We start from the raw sequence: 21758 nt of genomic DNA, 5'->3' as shown, positions 1-21758 counted from the left end.
AGAGGATTAGTGGCAGGCTGGGTAGTGGTCAGTTTTGTTTGACTTTGAGTATTTTAGGAAAGCAGAGAGAAGACGATTTGGGACACTATTAGCCGCTGGCCGTCACTGCCACTCTGGTGAAGACTGGCCGCTCGGGGTTTCTCCTCTGGGTGCCCTTGCCCGACTCAGCCCATCAGACCTTCTGACTCTCTTCTCCTCCTTTCCAGCAAGTTCCTGGCAATAAACAGGGAGGGGCAGGGCAAAGATCTGGCGGCTAGAGCGAAAAAAGGAAAAAAAAAAAAACCCGCTTTCGGCGGAAAGATGCAAAGAACCGAGGTCAGGCCGTGGCTGGCAGTCAGAGCCGTAACCAGGAGGCCCGGCTCTGCTCGCGAGGAGCGGGGAAGCGAGCAGAGGCCTCGGTGCGTTTTCCGGGGAGGTTTTCTGAAAGTGGCCTCCAGACCCCGTGAACGCCGAGCGGGGGGCGGGGACCGTGGGCCAAGTCCGAGGCCAGACTGCTTCTCTCCACGCGGACATCGGCCGCCCCGCGAAAGAAAGGGGCCGAGCGGGTGCTTCCGCGGCTCGTAAATTTGTTTCCCCTTCCTTTAACCCGCCCCCGGCCGTCTTTCTTTTCAGGACAGGAGGGGATGTAAACCATTTGAAGTTCATCAGCACGGTGAAGTTTTATTGTATTTCCGGTCCCCAAGATTTATACCCGGGAGGGGGAGCGGGCGGCCCCGCAGACTCCTGAGCCCCCTCGGACTTCCCCGTCTGACACGTGGCCGCTGGGACCCCGGCCTCCCGGACAAGGCCGGGAGGGAGCCGGGCCGGGCGGGACAGGACCGCTGGCTCCGCGCCTGCCGCCCCTTCCGACGGCCGCTCCCGCCGCCGCCACCGCTGCCGCCAAGGTAAGTCCGCCGCTCGGCCCGCGCGGCCGCCGCCGGGAGCGGCGTGCGCGCCCGGGCACCTGTGAGGGCGCGGGGTCCGGAGGGACGGAAGTGGCAGCAGGGAACATCGGTGGGGGCCGGGGAGAGAAGGGTCCAGGCTGAAGGTCCAGAAGGAAGGAGCGAATTTCCCGGTTTCATCTGTGAATTCAGAATGGGTTGTTTTACCTGGGACAGCTCTGCCTCTGCGGAGACGGGCAGGGTAACTTCCTGGAGGCTGCTCAGGTCACCCCTCTTGCCTTTCCAGTTCTGGGCTTGTGTTTGCGCCCTGGTCTTCCTGAGACTTTCTCACGCTCTGCTTTTCCGCTCCCGCTCCGATTGTCAGTTTTTCTCCACTCTCTTGTCTGTGCCCGTTTCAAAGTTGGAGTCTGAGGTAGGGCTTGAGGATTCGGCTTAGAGCTACCCTGGGTGACCCTGGAGGATAGGCGCTAGACAGATGGTGACCGCACACATACTGAGAGCAGTTGGAAGTTGAGAGCGAAATGTTTTTGGCTGTGGAGACCTCCAGCTTCAGAGACAGAGGCTGAGAGGCAGTGACCTAGCAGGTATATCTAACCCTGGGGCCCAGAGTCCCCTCTGACTAGAGCTCCTGAGAGGGAACAAAAGTTCCTGGAATCTGAGCTGCCAGAACCAGCTCCAGAGGTTTTGCCTGGTGTCCTGCCTCCAGTTCTCTAAACTTGTTTTCCAGCAACTGTGTTCTGTTTGGGAAGAGGTGGAGAAAAAGGAAGTTAGCTGGCCAGCCCTTTGGGCCCACAAAAATGGCTGCAGGGGCCTGTCCCCAGTGAGCCCTTGACCTGGAGCGTGAACTGGAACTGCTGAGTGAATTAGGTAGTTTCATGTTGTTGGGCCTGGATTTCTGAACACAACGACATTAAACCACCCGACTCACGGCAGTTACTGCTCCTCGCTTAGCTGGAGGAGTGGAGGGTGGGTGGGGAAGCAGACTCAGAACTAGTCTCACTCTTGCAACACATGAAGAGGTATGATGTCCCTAATCCAGGAGCAGCAAGAATGTTCCCCAGAGAGGAGATCTGGGCTGCCCTAGGGTGTCTTCCCACTTATGCATTCGTTTATACCTGTGTTGGGAGGGGAAGGGGCACTGAAGACTGTTCCGCTCTCCAAAGGCACCTTTCTGGGCTGTTCTACAGAGCCAGAAGGATCTGAGTCAGGGCTTCAAGCTAACTGCTTGGGCTACATTCAGACTTTGCAAAGAAAGTCTCCCCAACTTGGCAAGCACTTGATTTCAACAGATTCACAGGATGACCTTGAGGTCTCTGTAACCTTTTACTGGGTGGACAGGGCTCCACTTCCACAGAAGGCTTCAGGTGTCCTTGAATAGGGCTCAGCCTATCCTATTCTGAAAGGGAAACATCAGGATCTCTTGCAGTCTCAGCCTCCAGGCTCCCAGGGTCCTTTCTACCCTCTCCCTAGTGAGACAGAGGTGGGTCCAAAACAGCCCTCCTTTCCCCGGCCCTGAGCTGGCCTCTAGGCACTGAGTGGCCAGGGTTCCCCTATAGACTCTTGGGCTGGGATGTGGGTATCCCAAGTCTGGAGGGCCACCCCCACCCAGAGGGGCCTGTCTTGCAGGCTAGTGGGGACCCCAGACTGTTGGACAGTTCAGCCCAGACTGATGGAATGACAGGAGATGGGGAGGGGGCAGGGGCAAAGCTGTGATACCCTCTTTGACCCCAGCCCTCTCCAGGCTGCTGGCTCTCTGCCCAGGAAAGGAGTGACTACAAGTGCTGGTGGAAGGAGGGGGACGTCCAAAGCATAAGCTAACTTTTGTTCCCCAACTTTTTTCCTCCTGCTTCAGGCAGAGGAAAGGCGGAAGGGGGTCTGGGGAAGAGGCCTGACCGGATGGAGCTCTGGCGCCGGGGCTGACTTGGAGGGAGAAGGGTGTCTCTGAATAAGGGGCGTCTGCTAGGGTGGAGGAGGTCCTTGGGAGACCCACCCTCAGCCTGGGAGGAAATGCAGCCCACTGTCCTGACATTTCCTCCTCCGTCCTCAGGTTTGGGTGAAGAAGGTCTGGAGCGTCTTGGTGCCTTACCTTCCTTCTCCCCAGCCTCTCAGGAACCTGCCCAGCCACTCAGAGCCTGACTGTCTTCCATCCCTTGGTGTCCCTTGGCCACCCCCTCCCAGGAACAGTGCTGTAAAAAGAAAAAAGGGGGATGTTAGAGAGAAAGGAGGAAATAAAGTCTTTGGAAAGCAGAGAGTTTTACAACAGCCACAGGTTTTATGGAAGCAATTCCGTAATAACCTTCTACCTGCTCAACTCCTTTCCGCCCCGCCTGCCACCCACCCCGTTTGGCCTCCTGGATACGCGCTCCCAAAGAGTCAGCCACCCCATGGCCTCCCATATTCCTGGTGGCTGGTAGCTGGTTAGAAATTCCCAGGATGTGATTGGACAACTGACCTCTTTGTCTGTCCTTTTTTTCACCTCTGACAACCTGGAGGGAGGTTTGGGAGAAGATTTCGTTACTTTACAATTAAAATCCCCACTTGGAGGGTGTGGAAGCACTAAGGGTTGAACCCATGTTTGCAGATCGGATGCAGCTCCTTTTGGAGGCTGTTGTGTGTAAAGGGTGAAGGTTCTGGGGAATCTTGATTTCACCCGCTGGAACAAGTGTCCCCACCCCTCATTCTTTCCAACAGTGGGGCTGGACTCTGCTCCTGGGTCAGAGAAATAAACTCCAGGTGCCATGGGGACTTACCTAATTTCATTGTACACAGCAGTGCTTTTGTGTGACCTCTACAGTTACCTGAGAGCTTTCACATTCAACTCATCTCTGACCACTGGTCAGAGACACACTTGTGCACAAGGAACTGTGCCTTCATCCCCGTGTCCATCACTACCATGAAATAAGCGTCACAGGATGTACACTCTCCCTGTGGTTTTTGGCTAAGAGACGCAGTAAAGGATTTCATGGTCAGACAGAAAAGTCACAAAATTTCACAACCTGCCCTGGGCTAATTTGAGGCATTTCCTTCACCTCTCAGAGAAATATTTTAGGATGGAGTTGTAAAAGAATCCAGACTTAGGTCACACGTGTTTGTGGATATTTTGCTTGAATATAGTGAAGCTTCTGAATCAGCTAATGTCTTATAAGCCACAATTTGAGTACACAAATACTCAAGCTTTTGCGCTGTCTATAAGTGTGTGATGGTTATAAAAATGTACACACAAGCTTTGGGGTTACAGATCTTTTTATGTGAGCAGAATTGCAAACCCGTATCATACACACATCTACATATGCATCATTAGATCTTATATACAAATGCCCAAGCACATATGGTATTAGAGTTGGGCAGATTTATTTATCGTATATTCTGTACACAGCATAGAGCACAGCACATTTGCACGCTGGGTTCCCCATATGGAAATATTGATGTGAAATATAGGTACAGGAAACACATCTATTCAAATACGCATGCATAGATTTCAGCTTAGCTTATTGATTAAAAAACTTTCCCCCTTTTCCACTTACTGTTTTTCTTTTTTGTTTTTCTCCTTGCTTTTATTTCCTTCCGTCTGTCTAGATTTTCTCTTTAATCTCAGAGCAAAGGGCCCCTCTAAAACAGCCCTTAAACTATAGGCACTCACCGGCTGGTCCTGGCCAGGGTTGGCCTCTCATCTTCTCACCTCGGCCTCCTTCTTGGTTCTTGGCTGCTGTGGGCCCCACTGTGGGCAGAAGCTGCAGCTCTTCCCTGCCTGCCCTTCCCGGAACTATCAGCTACTGGCCTCAGCTGTGTTCAGGCACAGCTCTGGTACAGGGAATGGCAAGAGGCTTCGAGAGGGTTTTCCTTCTTTCTCTTTAGGGTTGGGGGGAGGTGGGGAGCAGTTTGGTCTCTCAGGGCAGAGTGATCCCCACTCAAGCAACCCTCTATTAAGCAGCACTAGAAGCTGGGCTCCAGGGGCCACAATTCTATTTGCTTCTCTCCTTCATGGTGGGTATCATTGTCTGGGAGAGAAAACGAGGTTTTGGGGAGTGGTTCACAGGCCCTCAGAGCACCCAGACAAGGACTGAGAGGAAGCCTGAGCTGAAATTGAGCTTCAATTTGGAGCAGCAGTGCTTTCTAGAAAGCCTAGCTGAAGTGGGACTTACTGCTTGGTGTATCTGGATCCCCACTTGGAGGAGATGAGCTAGGGTGCAGACTCCAGGGCTTGAGTGCTGATTCATTCTCTTCCCTCCAGAGTCACCTCTCCTGAGAAGATGACTAGACCTCCCAAACCTGTCACTTTGGAGTTATTCCCACCCTCCAGCTTGTTTGTGAGCAAAAGCTAAGTTTTGGTCTCAGAAAAGAGGTCTGAGTCGCCTCCTCACCCAGCATCCCGGAGCCACCAGGGCTTAGGGGCAACTCACCAGGCAGACAGCAGTCCACAAACCTGTAGGGCACAGGTCATGAGCCTAAATGTTCTTCTTCCTCAAACTTCTTCCCTAAACTAAGTGACTCTCTCAACTTCTCTCTTGTCACAAAGAGAGGCAACGGCAAAGCTAGAGACAGAATGGCAACCAGAAGGGCAGGAGCCCAGCGTCTGCACAGCCTGGGTCTTAAGAAAAGCCCAGTGCGCTGTAGCTTTGCCATAAATAAAAAAGTCCCTGGCCACAGCCCTCATGTCCTTTGGGCCCCTAATTTATATGTTACGGAAAGTCATAGACTCAGCCTGCCATGCTTCATAACACCATTATTTATAGTAGGGGAGGAGGTTTTTTGTTTTTGTTTTTTTTTTTCCTGAAGAATATCTATATTACAGGTAAAGCCAACAGCAGACGGCATAGGTATAGGTCTGGCAAATGGAGAACAGGTGCTTTTCCATAACTGTGATTCATTCGCCCGGTGCCCAGCTTTTCCGCCAGCGAGTCTGGGGAGCTCCCTCGACTTTCCCAAGCGTCCAAACGCTACTTAGAAGAATTTGCGTTGAGTTTCTGTTTTTCCACTTGGGTCCCATGGAAAAAGCAGATCTTCATACTGTTTGGTTCCGGATCTGCTGGGTTGTCGCCCTCAGAGAGCTGGGGTAGAAAAGGAGGGGGCCGACTGGGCGCCGGCATTGATCTTTAAAAAATCATTTTGAAATCGCCATAATGTGAAGAAATATGGCGCTTTGCCCTCGTATTTCACACGTAATGACACGAGATGGCTTCATTTGGAAAGAAAAGCGGGCGGGAGTGTGTCTGTGCGTGTGTGGAGGTGATCCGCAGCCTTCTGCATGGCATAAGGGTGCATGGCCAAAAAGATAAAACCGCAAATTAGAATGGTCCCGCTTTTGTTAAAACGACAGGACTGGGACAGCCTGTCTTACAAGGGCCCAGGGTCGGAGAATGCTAAGAAAATCGGCCCCAGCCTGCCTGAAACCTGACCGAAGAGAAGCGGGTCTGTCCAAGGGCCGCCCCTCCCTGAGCGCCCACACCACCAGAAGCAACAGCAGCGAGGGCAGAAGCCGGAGGAGCGACGGCTGGAGATGGGCCAGGAAGCCAGCCAGTGGCCCCGAGGGAGTCCCGGCGCAGGGCCGCTGAGTAGATACCAATCAAGTGGGCTATTTGGTAGCTCCTTGCAAGAGTCTGCAGGAGGAAAAGCGGCGGGAGAGCGGGAGACTGACCCCGCAGGTTCCCAGTCTATGCTTGTGCCCAATACAGCATGTTTGGAAATCCTTCGGAGTGGGCAATGACGGAGAAGAGCGGTCAGGAGAGGCGAAAACTCCCGGACTCACCTCCTTCCTCACTGGGTGGAAGGAGAGATAACTCTGGACCCCTTCTCACAGCTCTGCTCTGCTGACGCCTTAGGGAACTTCCCTTAACCCTCTCTCCTGTTCGGCTCCCCCATGGGCAATGTTAAGGATCTGTTGTTCAGTGGAGGAAAGGAGAGATGGCTGTGCACCTCCCTTTCCTCTGACTAAGGCCAGAGAGGCCCTAGAAATTTAAAAGGGCTTTGACTAGTTGTACTAGACTCTTTCAGAGGCTCAACTTTCCAGGGCCTGCCTGATGAATCCCTTTATCCTCATATGGGCTCTAATTTCAAGACAGCTAGATTTTAGGGCAGGATCTTTGGACACTCAGGCACTTTTATTCCCTTCTCTCCTCCCTCAGCTACTGAGGGGTCAGGAGAAAGTCCCAGGCCTACAAACCTCCCAAACTAGTTACAGAGTCCCCTCCTATAAAACCCCAACTCTCCCCCATCCCCTTTCCTTCATCTCCAGTGGCTTGCTGCCGCGCTATTGTTTAATAAACATATTGCGTCAAGGGACTGAGAAGAGGAAACCAGGGCCGGCGGGGTGGAGTGGAGGTGTGTTTGTGAAGGGGCCGGGACCACCTCCTCTTTCTTTAATTATGCCCCGGGCCTCTCGGGTCGCTCCCCTGGCTGCAGCTCTCTCCCTCCCTGTGTCCTGCGCTCCCTCTCGGACCCGCCTGGGGAGAGGGCTCCACAGCCAGCGTCCCTCCCGAGGCAGCCCGCTGCTTTCCCTCCGCCTCTCCTCCGCCCCCGCCGCCCCACGTCGAGAACTGCCCCCCTTCCTGCAAAAGCGGGGGGGGGGGCAGGGGGCGGGCGGCCGGCAGCTTGGGCTGAGGTTACGTGGCCGCCGGAGCCCTGACGTGATAGCACATTGCCTCAGCATAAAACAATCCATCCTCGATATGGAATGCGGTGCGGACGTATGACAGCGAGAGCGCAGCCCCCTCGCCCGATTGATTTATGTCGGAGCTGACGCTTTATCAGGCAGTCGGAAAAACTTTGACCAATCATTTTGCAAGGAGCTCTGAGCCGGGCTGCTCCACTGTACTTTGTTGGCTGAGAAGTTGAGCAGGGGGTGGGGGTGGGAGGGTGGGGGGCTGGGGGGGTCGCGTCCGAAAGCCCTCACACCGGTCCGGGTGCCACCTCTCCCTGCTTGAGCGCCGCGCGCGAGCGTTTCCCTTCCCCCTGCGAGCGCCCGGATAATGTCTGAGAATGTCCATTTCTGGGACGCTTAGCAGCTATTATGTCGACTCGATCATAAGTCACGAGAGTGAGGACGCGCCTCCAGCCAAGTTTCCTTCCGGCCAGTACGCGAGCCCCCGGCAGCCGGGCCACGCGGAGCACCTGGAGTTCCCCTCGTGCAGCTTCCAGCCCAAAGCGCCGGTGTTCGGCGCATCCTGGGCGCCGCTGAGCCCGCACGCGTCCGGAAGCCTGCCGTCCGTCTACCACCCCTACATCCAGCCCCAGGGCGTCCCGCCGGCCGAGAGCAGGTACCTCCGCACCTGGCTGGAGCCGGCGCCGCGCGGCGAAGCTGCTCCGGGGCAGGGCCAGGCGGCTGTGAAGGCGGAGCCGCTGCTGGGCGCGCCTGGGGAGCTGCTCAAGCAGGGCACGCCCGAGTACAGTTTGGAAACTTCGGCGGGCAGGGAGGCCGTCCTGTCTAATCAAAGACCCGGCTACGGGGACAATAAAATTTGCGAAGGAAGCGAGGACAAAGAGAGGCCGGATCAAAGTAAGTTATAAAAAGTGAGGAAATACCCAGGCCGAAGGCCAGGCGAGGGGGAGGGGAGGGGAGAGGCAATAAACTGCGGACAATGTGAAGGGAAACCGCGGCGATGGCCAGAGAGCAGGCGAGGGCGGAGGGAAGACGGAGGAAGGAAGGGAGGCAGTTGGGTGCCCCAGAAAGGGAGACTGAGGCCGCCGGAGGCGCGCCGCCCCACTCCGTCAAGTCCAGCGGGAACCCGGGGCTCAGGGACCAGCTCGCCGCTCTCTCGGTCTCCCTTCCCCCACGCCCCCGGAGGCCCGGGCCGAAAGCCCGGGAAGAGGCCGACAACCGCCGGCTGGGAGAGAAGCTGGCGGGGCCGGGGAGGCAGCCGGCGAGGCCGAGAGCCCGCGCGGGCCAGGGCGGGAGCGCGCCGGGAAGCCGGGCCCTGCACGGCTGGCAGGGCTCCCCGCGCCACGCGCACACCGTAAAAGCCGGCCAAGGGGAAGTGGGAGGGGGCTCATTAGGATTTTATTTGCGATGCAACAGCTTGGCGGAGGATTGTTCTAGCAGATCTCGCTCAGTAGCCGCTCAGGGTCCGCAGCCGGCGCCGGGAGGGGCGGGGGAAGCCCAGGACCCAGAGACTGAGCCCCCTCCCGGGATGCGCCGGCCCCTCCCCAGGAGCCTTCCCTCCGGTCGCCCCCTCCCCTCCTTTGGCATCCTCGCCCGGGTTGCCGCTTCCTTTCCTGCGGTTCCCGCTGTTCTCCGCCGGGCTCCCTAGCCCCAGCCGGAGCTGTCCGCCTCGCGGGGAGTCGAGGAACCGCTTCCGAACTTCAGGGCCGACCCGCGGCGTGGAGAGAGATCCCCGAAAGGACCCTGGGGAGAGGAAGGGTGGGGGCAAGAGAGGCTTGCGGAGAGGCGGAGAACTTTATTCTCGGAAGGTAGTTTCTCACCGTCTCCATCACCCCTCCAAATGCACCCCCTCCAGGAGCCCCAATCTGACTAATTTCCAGGAGGTGCTGCTCCCTAAGGGGATCAGAAAGTGTCTCGGATTTTTCGTTTTTTAAGGCTAAGAAGGGCAAGTTGGTCGGAGCTCTTAGGCCCCAAACAATAACCTGCAGGCTGGTGGGGACAAGTCCTCACCCCTTACTCTTTTTCAAAAGAGTGAGGGTCAGATTTTTAAAGTCTCTGCTTGCCCTGCCGGATTTCCCACTAACAGAGTGGCCCACGGGTCCTTTGGGGGTTTACTGCCTGCTGGAAGGAAGAGAGCTGCCCTATGCCCTCAGGTCACCCCTTCCAGCCTGCCAGGTGGGATCACAAAAGCTGACATTTGGGTAACACGGCTCTTCCCAAAGCCTCCCTGCTCACACCCAAGCAGACCCCCCACCCCAGGCCCCCAAACTCTGCCTGGAAAGTCCATTATTGCAAGGCAGCAGTTTGGCTAGGATCAATTATTAACAGTTTTTTTTTTCCTCTTTCATATTTAATGTGACTGCGGGTCACATCCCAGGCAATCACATTAAGGAAATAGCACTGCAAATTGGTAAGACAGGGTACTTAGTGTAGGATGAACCAGATTATTATTACTTAAAAAAATATTCAGTGCTTTTCATTTGAGATGAAGGAATCTAGCAGAGGGTGGCTGCTATTTTTAATTAACTCTGCTTTATTTAGCAACTTTTCTGAGTTCAGGGGTAAGGAGAAGAGAAGCCTGTATATATTTTTGTTTCCTGTTTATCCCCCACTTCCCCTCAATCTCCCCTTTCTCTGTTCCCTCTCACCGGGTGGAGCCAGTTGGATTTAGGTGTGCTGTGATGGACTTCTGTTACCCCCACATGATCCATGGCTCCCCACCTTGGGACTGGAGCAATCTTGCGTCCCAATTTCCCTGAACTTGCTTTAACCAAACTGCGAGATGAGCAGGAGCGGAAACGGAGACTATTGCAACCATAAGTTATCTGTGAGCCCCCAGCGCTCTCTTGTCCACAGGCTGGAGGTGATAAATGGTTGTAATTGGGTTGCATGTGAATTGGAGTGTGCTGAATGTTTGCGTCTCTAAATGCAAACCATATTTGTGGTGTGTGGTGTTGGGGGGGTGGCGAGCTATCACATAGATACATATGCCTGCTGCCATGTGGCCAAGAGACCCAAGCTTGTGATTAAGACAGGAGGGTGCACTGGACTGGAGGGCCAGGAGGTCCCTCGGTTTGGCTGGGCAGAAGCCACTCTCCTCTCCCCCAGCTCAGTCTTTCTCTTACCTCTTAGACTTAGAGCCAGTACTCCTCAGTCGGCCAGCCACCTCTAGTCTGGTAGAGCTGGTTGGGGGAGGGGGCTTCACCCAGGCTGGGCTCTGACCCAAATCCTAACCAGTTCTGACCCAAGCTGAGAAAGAGACTGAGAGCGCGCCTGGGACAGGCAAAGCTTTGGAAGTTGTGGGATGCCTGGCACAGGTTTGGCTCTATCCTGTCCCCAAATCTCTCACCTGGCGGTATCTATAGCAACTCCTGGCCCATCTCTGAGACCCTTTCTGGGAGCTGAAGGCCCAGGTGGCCCTTTCTCTAATGCAAAATGGGGAGTAGAGACCAAAGGGGCACCCTCTTGGAAGGAGAACACAGGGGCTTTCACCCCCTTTCCTTTCTTTGATTCTATCGCTGCTTCTCTTTCAGCCAACCCCTCCGCCAACTGGCTGCACGCTCGCTCTTCCCGGAAAAAGCGCTGTCCCTACACCAAATACCAGACGCTGGAGCTAGAGAAGGAGTTTCTGTTCAATATGTACCTCACCAGGGACCGTAGGCACGAAGTGGCCAGACTCCTCAATCTGAGTGAGAGACAAGTCAAAATCTGGTTTCAGAACCGGCGGATGAAAATGAAGAAAATGAATAAGGAACAGGGCAAAGAGTAAAGATTCCCCTAGCCCACCCCGCCCCTTCTCCATCTCACACTTATTTATAAGTGATGGCTGCAGAGCCAGTGCTGTCTGGGATGTATTCAAGTGAATGGGGAAGGGATCTTTCTCTTCAAAGTCCTTTTCTGTATCTAGAGGCTCTCTCCTTTTCTTTGCCCTCACCTGTCCTTCTCTTCTCCCTGGGTCTCAGGAGGAGTTTTTATTGATTTAGATGGTAGATGTAGTTGATTCCTAAGAAGGTGATGGGCCACAAGGAAAGACAACCCCTAGTAGAGTCCCTAGTAACCCTCCTAATTTTTCTGGGCAACCCCAGTTCCTCACTTCCAACCTGCCTGTTCCTTCCCACACACCTATCCCAAAGTCACCTGGGGACACTCCAACTTCACACAGCCCAACAGACGCCCGCCTGCATAAAGCCTGGAGCCCACAGTAACAATGGGAAAAGCCCACAGTCAACACTCAAAGTGACACCCCAAGTGCCATCACACCCCACATCTGGCAGAATAGCCCCTAGACCATCAGAAAAGTCCAGGGTCTACCCCTAATGCAATACACACCAAGAAGATGTCTCGAGACACATTCCTGAATGAGGCGCTGCAGTTCAAGGGGCCCAGCATCACAGCATCACCCCCATGGACTCCTTAACTGTCCCCAGGCATGGACTCAAGGCCAAATGGGATAAACTCAGTTCCCCAGCTGGTGGGCTAGAAAGGGCAAGGAAAGGCAGTGGTGGTCTTATGAGAGTCTCTTAGGTTTTATGAAAGTAGTCCACATACACACGTTTTGCTGCAGGAAATGTTTAATTCTGCATGTTGTTTTCCTATCCTTCCAACAAAAGGAGGTCAGATCGTGGGTCATAAGCCTTGACAATGTCATCCTCCTGTTCATCTGTGCCCTGCTTGACAGAGACTGTGGCCTCTCTTGCTTGACACCGGCCCTGCTGCATTCTTCTGCATCCTCCCCAGCTCCGAAATCAACTCTGTTCGGCCAGTCCACCTTGCACCAGCGAGTCAAGTCGCCCCTGTAGACACCCCCCCCTCCATCCTCTGCTAGCTCTACTCCTCCTTAGGTGGGAAAGCAGGTCAGGAGAACCCGATGGAGAATTTTATTGTGCATCGATTCCTGGGCTTCTCTCCAGAGCAAGTCGTGGAGGACAGGGAGGAGCAAAAACTCTGGGCTTGCGGAGCTTGACTTATTCCTCCAGTTCTGCCCAGTCCGACCCCTGCGGAGGAGCCTCGGGCTTGGCAGCTGCTGCTTCAGCGCACAGGCGCTGAGACCCGCCTGGATGGCGACCTGCGCGCGCACGCTGCTGGGGAGCAGTCCCGCTTGCTAAGGAAAGAGGCCGAAATCGAACCTAAGCATTAGACTAGGGCTTACTCTCTGCTTCTTTTCCTCCCCTGCTTCCCCACCTTTACAACCCCCTCAATTCATAGACTCCGGCTCCTGCTTCTCCCGACCCTGCAAGGGGACATTCCAGTAGAACTTTTTTTGCTTCGTCGGTGGCAGTCGTGAAATTGTGCTGTGTTTTGTGATTTCTTTGGGGGTGATTGTCTCGCCTGTTTTCAGTTGTCGCTTACAAGGGAGGGTTGTGGGTGGGAGTGGGGAGGGTGAAGGGCTTAGAGCTCTGATTGTTTTGGAAGAAAAAGAAACAAGAAAAAGAACAAAAAATATATATCACTCTAGACAATAAGCCTCTCGTGTGTCATTCTGTGTTGACTCTCCTCACCTGACCAGAAGTAGAGGTGCTAGTTCCAAAAGGATGGCTTGGAAAAAAGAGAAAGTGCTGTGCCCAAGAGATTTCTCCTTACACTTTGTAGGGTGGGTTTCCTGCAGGAGCTGAGAGCTGGTCTGAGAAGAACCTTCCAACAGGAGGGCTGGGAGACTGGAGGGGAAGAAAAGGAAAGAAAGATTAGAGATGGGATCTGGGTCTGCAGGGAGCAATGAGACCTTCCTAAGTTATGCTGGAGACTTCCTCACCACCTCCAGAGCCAGAGGAAAGGCAAGGTTGCCCTGCCATGCCTGAAAGCAGGTCCTCTCAGCTGGCTGAGAAAGGCACCTTGCTTTGGCCACTTTAAAATGTCACGAAAGTGAAGAGAGCAGTAACTTCTTTCTGCTATTCCTGCAGCAGAGGGACAGGATGCAAATAGAGGCCTCCACAAGGCCAGGCTGTCTTTTCTTCCACCCCTCAAAAAGAGTGAACCCCAGGTTTTCAACCCCCACCTGGAGTCTGAGGCTCCAACCTGAGCCTCGGGGTAGCAGCCTTGGTGTGATGCGGGTGGAGTTTGGCGGGAGTGGGGTCTGGGGAGGCAGCTCCTGCAGGCTGTGAGACGGTTGTGTGTCGAACAGAAATGGTTGAGGCGGGGCGGGGAGTGGGAATCCCTTTCCCAATCAGACCCCAAAACTAAATTCGGTTTCAAAAGGCACCTTTCTGTCCCTCTCAGACTGCGGCGTCCATCACCAAAGCCTCAGATGAGGAGCGCTGTTGTCAGCCACCAGGCGGTTCTCATCCAGGGGCTGGGATTCCACTTCTGCCGGGCTGGCTCTTGGGCGCCGGACTCCTGCCGGAGCCTCCCATCGGGCCCACCCAACGGCGCTGCAGTCCGCGGAGACCCTGAGGTTGGGATAGAGGTGGGGACAAAGCCTGGCCCTTGTGAAACCGGCCTGGAAGCGAAAAGGCCAGGCCTACCCCTCTCCAGCGAACGCAAGATCGGAGAGACAGCCCGAGGCAGGAGAATGCGAAGCTCCTGGTTCGCCGGGGCCCCAACCCGCCTCCTCCTCCGAGGGTTCCAGTCGGTATATCAAGTGAATCTGCCTTTAGAGCTTGCGTAGACTAGGCTCCCTCCCCATCCTGGGCTCCCAGGAGCCAGCCAGACCTGAGACGGAGCTGAGAAGGCCAGATTCCGCCAAAAGGAAACGCAAAAAGAGGCAGGAACTGAACGGAGTGCTGCCGGGTAGGGGGGCGAGGGCGCCCCGGGAAGCCTCCGGCGGCGGCGTCTGGGTCCCCAGCCCCGGGTGGCTTCTTTAAAGACAAACAAAGGCGAAGATGCAGAGGCTCGGAAGCCGGAGATGGGGAAATCTGCTGTAATAAAAGAGAGAGATTCAGAGCGGGGGACCGGGAGAGTGCGAGCCAGAGAGAAGCCGGGAGAGGAATTCAATGCCGTGTGCGCAGCAATAAAAGAATATGACCGCTATAAAAGTTTATAGCGTATAAATTTCTGAAGGTTAAGAAACTAAACAGCAGCAAAGCAAACAGTGAGGGGAAACTTTGCGGAGCTGAGAGAGCCACAGCTGGGCCTGGGCTCCGGGCCTGGCGGGCGAATGGGTGGGCCTGACTCGGCCGCCCCCACCCACACCCGCCCGGAGCGCGGGGCGCGCGGTTTCCGGGGGGCCCCAGGGGCGAGGAGGGAGGGGCGAGGGAAGAACACTTTGTTGTCACAAACGCTTCACAGAACTCAATTGAGACTCTAGTCTTTGTTCTTCGTAAGCGCCCCCCCCCCAATCGGGCGTCATAAAAAGAAGCCCCCTGCACACGCGCGCGGGCACACACACACACACACACATACGCAGGTCCGGCGGGGCCAGACGTCTGGGCGCGAGCAGCCTCTTGATCCTTTTAGTCTTGTCCTACCCTCTTGGGCCTCCTCTCCCCCCACAGAAAGCCCAATTGTTTTCCCTCAGAATTTGAAACAATCGTGTTGGGTTTGAAAAGTGTTCGGCTCCCCCTTTTAGGGGCCATACAAGGCGCACTGCTCGGCCGTCTCCGCCCGAAATTAAGGGCTTGAGGTGGGGGATGAGAGAGAGAAAAGCTGACTTATTTTTCCCTTCCCACCCTCTCTCTCTTTTTGTTTCTCTCTCTTTTTTAAATCTCTAACTTAACTGCACAATTCCATGAACCATTTCCTGATTTCTGACGCCTTCCCCTTCGCACGCTCTCATTTTCCTCCCCTTAATATTGAAAGTTTCTCGGGGTTGTTGGCGCGGTGGCTGGCTCTCGGAGAGGCAGGAGGGAGCGGTGGCGGCGGCGCCTTTCCTCAACACGGCCGCTAGATGGCATCCTTGCTCCACGTGAAAATCCCCGGTGCGGCGGCTTCAGGCGCCGGTGGCTGCACCTCGCACCTCGGTCGGCCCTGAAATCTATGAATTGAGCGCTACCAAAAGTCATGAATTATTTGCCCAGAATAAAAATAGGGTTAATTATGGCCGTTTCCCCCATTTTATAGATTTCAGATATAGTGATGTCGATTGACATCCTCTCCTCAAATGATCATTTTTTTAAAATTTCCCCCATAAGGAGGGCTCAGGGCTTCTCACCCAGTTTCTGTGTTCCATGGGACAACAAATGCATGAAAATGGGGAATAATAGTAATTATAGAACCAGTGAATCCAAATAAAAGAGGAGGACTGGTTCAGAAAAATGAGATTTTCCGGGATGGGGACGAGAAGAATGCCTGCGGATGCGGGTGAGCAGGTCAGGTGAGAGGGCGAGCGGGCAGAAGCGGGTCGGATGGAGAGGAAGCCGCCCCAGGCTGCTGCAAGATCGGCAGAAGAGGGAACTGGGTGAGCCAGGCCGGGCTGGGGGTAGGGGCACTATAGGGGGAACGGATCCGTGGCTTTGGCGGGGATTCGGAGGTGCCCAGAGCCGGCGGTGCGGCTCGGCAAGGACCGAGGCTCCAGAGCCTTTGTATGTGGCCGGGGCTGGGCGGGGCGGCGCCGGGCGGTCCAGGCTGGGGCAGAGGCTCCCCAGGACGGCGAGGTGCAAAAGGCTCGGGTATTTCCTGAGTAGTTCTGGGCCAAGTTGGGCCGCCAGAAAAGAGTGCGTTTTCTGCATGGCTGTGGGGATAGGCGCAGTGCAGGAAGCAGGGGCTCGGTTCTCCCCGGGTCCGGTGGTTTCCAGGTGAGAGCTCCGGCTTCGTGCGCCCTGGCCCCGGCCCCAGGCAGACCTGGAGAGCACCGGTCCCTTCTCAAGTTAGCAGCTGGAGGCCTGCACTCCAGGCGTTTTTCGTTCGGTGACCCGCGCGCTGTCAGCCCCTGCCCATAGCCCCTTAGATTCCAAATCTCCCATTTCCTCCCCACCCGGCCTGGCCCGATCCTTGCTCCCCATTTCGGACAAACCTGCGCAAGAAATAGATGCCCCCCTTCTCCTTAAAATTAGCCACTCTGCAGCCTCGCCTCTGCTCCCACTGGACCGGGTGCGAAGCGGAAAGCGGAGTTTCTCAACTTGAGTTTCTCTAATAAATCTGCGCTCCGTTGGGTGTTTATAAATTATCTCCTCGCTCTTTCTTGTTTTTTCTTATAATAGAAACATTTTCCTTCCATCAGGAATTTCTGGCACGGTGTAGGGATGATTTAGAACAAGCCATTGAATTTCTACCTCACCGGTGAGTCCTCAAATCATGACCATAAAATCCCCTGCACTTGATAAAAATGTTCGCTTCGGCAACAACTTAACTCTGCCTCCCGCTGCCTCACCACCCCATCAGCCTGGCGCTAAACATTCAAGACCCTGGTTTGCTCCTCTCCTTTTCTCCTTTCTCCCTTTCCCTATCAGCCCCTCTACAGTCTTCAGATTCGATTTTGAAGGATCAAGTGGCCCCACTTAGAAGAGGTAACGGGTTGGGTTTCATTTTTACAAAGGGGAGGATGAGTGGAACCCCCCAAAACACCCCTCCAAAAGCAAGCCACTCTCTCATGAATAAACAATAGACTGAATGTATTCGTAAAGCCTCCACCTTTGTTGCTAGAAAATGTCTTTCTCTCTGTCTCCCTTCCTTCCTTCTTTCCTTTCCTTGGTCAAGGAGCCTCTTCAGGAAGCCATTGGTTCGGATCCTCAGTTTGGGGCCTTCTAAAGCTTGGCCACCACTGACACTAGGCCCAGTAGGCCAGCAAAGGCAACTGGCAAGACAGGGTGGCATCCAGTCAGCTGGGTTCTGCACTCTGTTTCAGGCCCTCGGTCCTTAGGTCTGGAGGGAGAGCCAGGTTTAACTAGAGGCGCCCAAAGGGGAAAGGAGAGAACATGGGGAACTCTGGCCTTGCTGTATCCAAATCCCTCTACCCCAAGGTCAGGTGAGGCAGTGACGGCTGAAAGGACAGTGAAGGCTAAAAGGTGCCCCTCCCCACACACCCTCTGCAGTCACTGCCCAGGGCAGAGGAAAGAAGGCACAGGACTTCGGGCACCAAGGCCAGACTCCAGGCAGCCTCAGTTGCTCTCCTCTACCTCTGATGTGCTGATGGGCCCGGTGGTGCCCTCTCACCTAGTGGTGATGTGGAAGCCTTAGTGAACTGGCCTGACTGAAGGTTGGGAGCCAGCTGGGCTTGGTTACTGGGTCCCAAGGCCTGGGGCAGGACTAGGGCAGCCCCACTGGTATTATCCTGCGGGTGGCATCAGGCCCCTCTTCCATCACACAGAGTTGGTCTCCTAAAGGCTTGCTTACTGGGCACCAGTGCCTTTTAGAGACCCCCTCCTCATTCTAGCACCCTCTTCCCAGGCCACACAAGGCTGTGTTAAACTGCAGAATGAGTTGCAGGGTGAGCTTTGTTCAGGATTTCTCCACTGCCCATTAACCAGAAAGTTTCAGCTCTTCCTCCGGATGCCTCCTCAAGCCCTCCTGGATCCCTTCTCCAAAGAAAAACCTTGTTTGTTTAATGAAGGAAAGTTGGTGAGTGGCCTGGGTGGGGCTACTTTGGGGGCTCCAGAGAGGGAGTGGGGGCACGTGCTCCCACAGCTGAAGGAGGTGGAAAATCTCAGAAAAGTCACCGTTTGCGCCGAAAAAAAAAAAAACCCCTCATAATCATTCTCATTTCGGCTTTGTCACCCCCACCGTGCTGCAGTCGGGCGGCGGGGGCGATCGAAGCTGCAGTTTTATAGCTGTAGAGGAAAGAACTCGTAAAATGCTAACAGCTTTTATGCGCTGCGGCATAAACAACAACAGACTCGGCTTTATTGCGTTTTATAGTTTGTTAAAGAGTTTACAGCCGTTTTTTGGGGGCCGGTTACCCAGCCAATTCCCTCCACACGATAGTTAAACCTTTATCAATAATAAGGAAATTGATCATTAAAGCTTTAAATATGACTACCTCGTTTGTTTGAAAATATGTTTAGGAGAGGAAGCTGTATGATTTGATAACTTGTATTAAAATACCAATTACATTTATAGGACCTTTTAAAACTCGGCGCAATTAAACCGTGTTCTTTTACATTTTTCCGAAGCGACCCTGACATTTAAAAAGACTCCAACTGCCTCGTTAAAATCGCGAAATTAACAGCGTGCCTACGCCTGGCGCGTTGTGTATGTGTGTGCGTGTTTTTTTCCGTGACTCCCCCACATCAGTCTTTGGGGGTGGTCTGCGAAGGTATTTGATTTGTTGTGAGGCAAGAGATATCTCATTAATGTAGGTAGTTAAACAGATTTAATCCGTATTCATTCTCTCTCCCCCCCTCTCCTTCCCCCCTCGCCCCCCCTCCCCCCCGCTCGCCCTGGGTGTTTTTTTTTTTTTCTTCCCCTCCTTTTTTTTTTTCGCTCTCTCCTCACTCCCTGGCGCTCTCTGCTCTCGCTCTCTCTCTCGCTCGCTCTCTCTCGCTCTCACCCTCGCTCTGCGTTCTGTCCGGGAGGAGTACGGAGAAGCCAATAGGATGCGGGGTCTCTAATGGATGCAAATGATCATGAAAAGACAGTGCAAAATATGAAACAACTCATTTGCAGGGAAGTAAATCACCGAAAACTGTTTATGAACTGGCATCCCTTCTTCGAAATGTAAAGCGAGGACCTCTTTAAGTGGCGGTATATTTTTGTGTGGGGGGTGGGGGGTGGGGGGAGGGCGAGCGAGCCGCGGCTGCCATGCAAGCTTAGACTTTTGGAGGCTTCGCTGTCCTTTTCTATTCCTGGAAATCACAAAAAGTGTGGTGGCTTCGAGATCTTCTTCGCCTCTTCTTTCTTTTCTTTCCCCCACCTCCTCCCTTCCCGTCTCCTTTCCTGGCGAGGGTGACTAGGAGCCGGCGAATCCGCGTTTTTTTCTCTCTCTCTCCCTCCCTTTCCCCCTCCCCACCCCCTCCCCAACAGCCCCCAACTACAGCCGCCGCCGCCGCCGCCGCCTCAAAATTCAATAAAATGAGCTCTTATTTCGTCAACTCACTGTTCTCCAAATACAAAACCGGGGAGTCCCTGCGCCCCAATTATTATGACTGCGGCTTCGCCCAGGACCTGGGCGGCCGACCCACCGTGGTGTACGGTCCCAGCAGCGGCGGTAGCTTCCAGCACCCGTCGCAAATCCAGGAGTTCTACCACGGGCCGTCTTCGCTGTCCACGGCTCCCTACCAGCAGAACCCGTGCGCTGTGGCGTGCCACGGGGACCCGGGCAACTTCTACGGCTACGACCCGCTGCAGCGGCAGAGCCTGTTCGGTGCGCAGGATCCAGACCTGGTGCAGTACGCCGACTGCAAGCTCGCCGCCGCCAGCGGCCTGGGAGAGGAGGCCGAGGGGTCCGAGCAGAGCCCGTCGCCCACACAGCTCTTCCCCTGGATGCGCCCGCAAGGTGAGCTCGCGTCGGGGGCTGGCGAGGGGCGGGGGAGGAAGGGAGACCCGGGGCCCAGGACGGGCAGGGGGCCGGGCAGGCCGGGCAGCGGTGTCCCCAGCTCCTGGAAGACGTGCTCGCTCCGTTTCAGATAGCCTCCCCCTTCTTTCCTTCCTTCCTCCCTTTCCTTCCTTTTCTTCTTTTTGTTTCCCTTGAAGGAGGTCGCTAAGCGACATTTCCTGAATCCATAAACCCCTCACCCTGCCTGACTTTTCTTCTTCCCCTCCTTTTTTCCCCTTTTACTGTTTTATGGGGGGTAGTGGAGAAAGGGTGGCGGGAGTGGGGGCGCTCAACTTTTGCACTTCTCAATTGCTTTATAGTTTAATTACCCTGAAGAAACTTTTCTTCTGGGGCAGAGGCTCTGGGGGCTTTTCAAGGTGGGTCCATTCGTCCCCATCCCGGCTTTTTTTATTCTTATTTTTCCCCCTGCTTCACATCCTTCCTTCTAAAGTTTATGGCACTTTTAATAGATTCAACCACCCCCGCCCAACTCCCTGGAGCTGCTTACCAGGGGAGGGGGGACCCCTTTCTGGCTCCCTTAGATTCAGTGGTGTCTGACCCCCCTCACCCCCCCCTCCACTGACCGCGGCCTCCCAGCGCCCCCGCCCCTGCGCGGGGTAGAAGGTCCCCTTGCCCTTATTATACTGGTCTCCTAGGCTGGTTCACGAATCTTCCAACCTTCTCCGTCTCTGCCCCCTCCCCCACCCTCCCCTCCCCTCTGTCTCGCCCTTTCCCCTATTCCCAGCAGCCGCCGGACGCAGGCGAGGCCGACAGACCTACAGCCGCTACCAGACCCTGGAGCTGGAGAAGGAGTTCCTATTTAATCCCTATCTGACTCGCAAGCGGCGGATCGAGGTATCGCATGCACTGGGACTGACAGAGAGACAGGTCAAAATTTGGTTCCAGAACCGGAGGATGAAGTGGAAAAAAGAGAACAACAAAGACAAGTTCCCCAGCAGCAAATGCGAGCAGGAGGAGCTGGAGAAACAGAAGCTGGAGCGGGCCCCGGAGGCGGCGGACGAGGGCGACGCGCAGAAGGGCGACAAGAAGTAGGCTCCAGCTGGGACTGCCAGGGCCGCGGCCGCCCTGCGGCCGCCGGTCCCCTGACCGCGCCACCGTCGCCCGCCCCCGCCCGAGAGAGCTCTGGCCCCGCGAGCGGGGCCCGGAGCCTGGCCTCCCACCGCAGCGTCCCCGCCGCGCCAGTCCCCGCTAGTGGTAGTATCTCGTAATAGCTTCTGTGTGTGAGCTACCGTGGATCTCCTTCCCTTCTCTTGGGGGCCAGGGGGAAAGAAAAGGATTTTAAGCATGGACTCCCTCGCCCTGCGAGGGTAAGCGGCTGCGGCCTGGCTGAGCACCCCCCCCCCACGCCCCCGCCCCGTGTAAAAAGCCTCCTTGTGCAATGGTCTTTTTTTCCTTTGAACGTGGTTCTTTGTAATGACCGAGGTACCGATTTCTGCTAAGTTCTCCCAACAACATGAAACTGCCTATTCACGCCGTAATTCTTTCTGTCTCCCTCCCTGTCTTTTCTCTTTCTCTCTCGCTCTCTCTCGCTCTCTCTCTCTCTCTCTCTCTCTCGCCTCGTCCTCATTTCGCGGGCCCCCCCCCCCCCCCCCCGCGCTGTCCTTCCTAGCTCGCTGGCTTTCTCTCTGGCTTCTCTCTTTTCCTCCAACCCCCCACCCCCCCGCGCCCGCCGCTTTGGTTTGACAATTTCGTCTTAAGTGTTTCTCAAAAGAGGTTACTTTAGTTAGCATGCGCGCTGTGGGCAATTGTTAAAAGTGTTCTTAGGTTTACTGTGAAGAGAATGTATCCTGTATCCGTGAATTGCTTTATTGGGGGGAGGGAGGGCTAATTATATATTTTGTTGTTCCTCTATACTTTGTTCTGTTGTCTGCGCCTGAAAAGGGCGGAAGAGTTACAATAAAGTTTACAAGCGAGAACCCGA

The 21758-nt window shown here is 55.0% G+C and overlaps 2 protein-coding genes across 5 annotated transcripts; both read left to right on the top strand.

Annotated features, from left to right (window-relative positions):
* The first annotated feature begins 1056 nt into the window (after positions 1–1056).
* Positions 1057–12935, top strand: HOXB9 (homeobox B9). The gene is made up of 2 exons (XM_040245608.1): positions 1057–8373; positions 11010–12935. The coding sequence occupies exons 1-2, from the start codon at positions 7857–7859 to the stop codon at positions 11243–11245; spliced, it is 753 nt and encodes a 250-aa protein (XP_040101542.1). The 5' UTR covers positions 1057–7856; the 3' UTR covers positions 11246–12935.
* Positions 8285–21758, top strand: HOXB8 (homeobox B8). 4 transcript variants are annotated; one of them, XM_040245612.1, is made up of 4 exons: positions 8285–8373; positions 18861–19026; positions 19306–19777; positions 20562–21758. In XM_040245612.1, exons 3-4 carry the CDS (start codon positions 19354–19356, stop codon positions 20867–20869), a joined length of 732 nt encoding a protein of 243 aa, XP_040101546.1. In that variant the 5' UTR covers positions 8285–8373; positions 18861–19026; positions 19306–19353; the 3' UTR covers positions 20870–21758. The 4 variants fall into 4 exon arrangements, with proteins under 4 accessions (XP_040101546.1, XP_040101547.1, XP_040101544.1 ...); XM_040245613.1 differs by having other exon boundaries at positions 18858–19026; positions 20565–21758; XM_040245610.1 differs by having other exon boundaries at positions 18858–19026.

The sequence above is a fragment of the Oryx dammah genome, unplaced genomic scaffold (genome assembly GCF_014754425.2).
Source record: "Oryx dammah isolate SB20612 unplaced genomic scaffold, SCBI_Odam_1.1 HiC_scaffold_8, whole genome shotgun sequence".
In the NCBI taxonomy this organism is placed as follows: domain Eukaryota; kingdom Metazoa; phylum Chordata; class Mammalia; order Artiodactyla; family Bovidae; genus Oryx; species Oryx dammah.
Note: the sequence above shows the minus strand (reverse complement) of the source record. Positions and strands in the feature narration are given on the sequence as shown.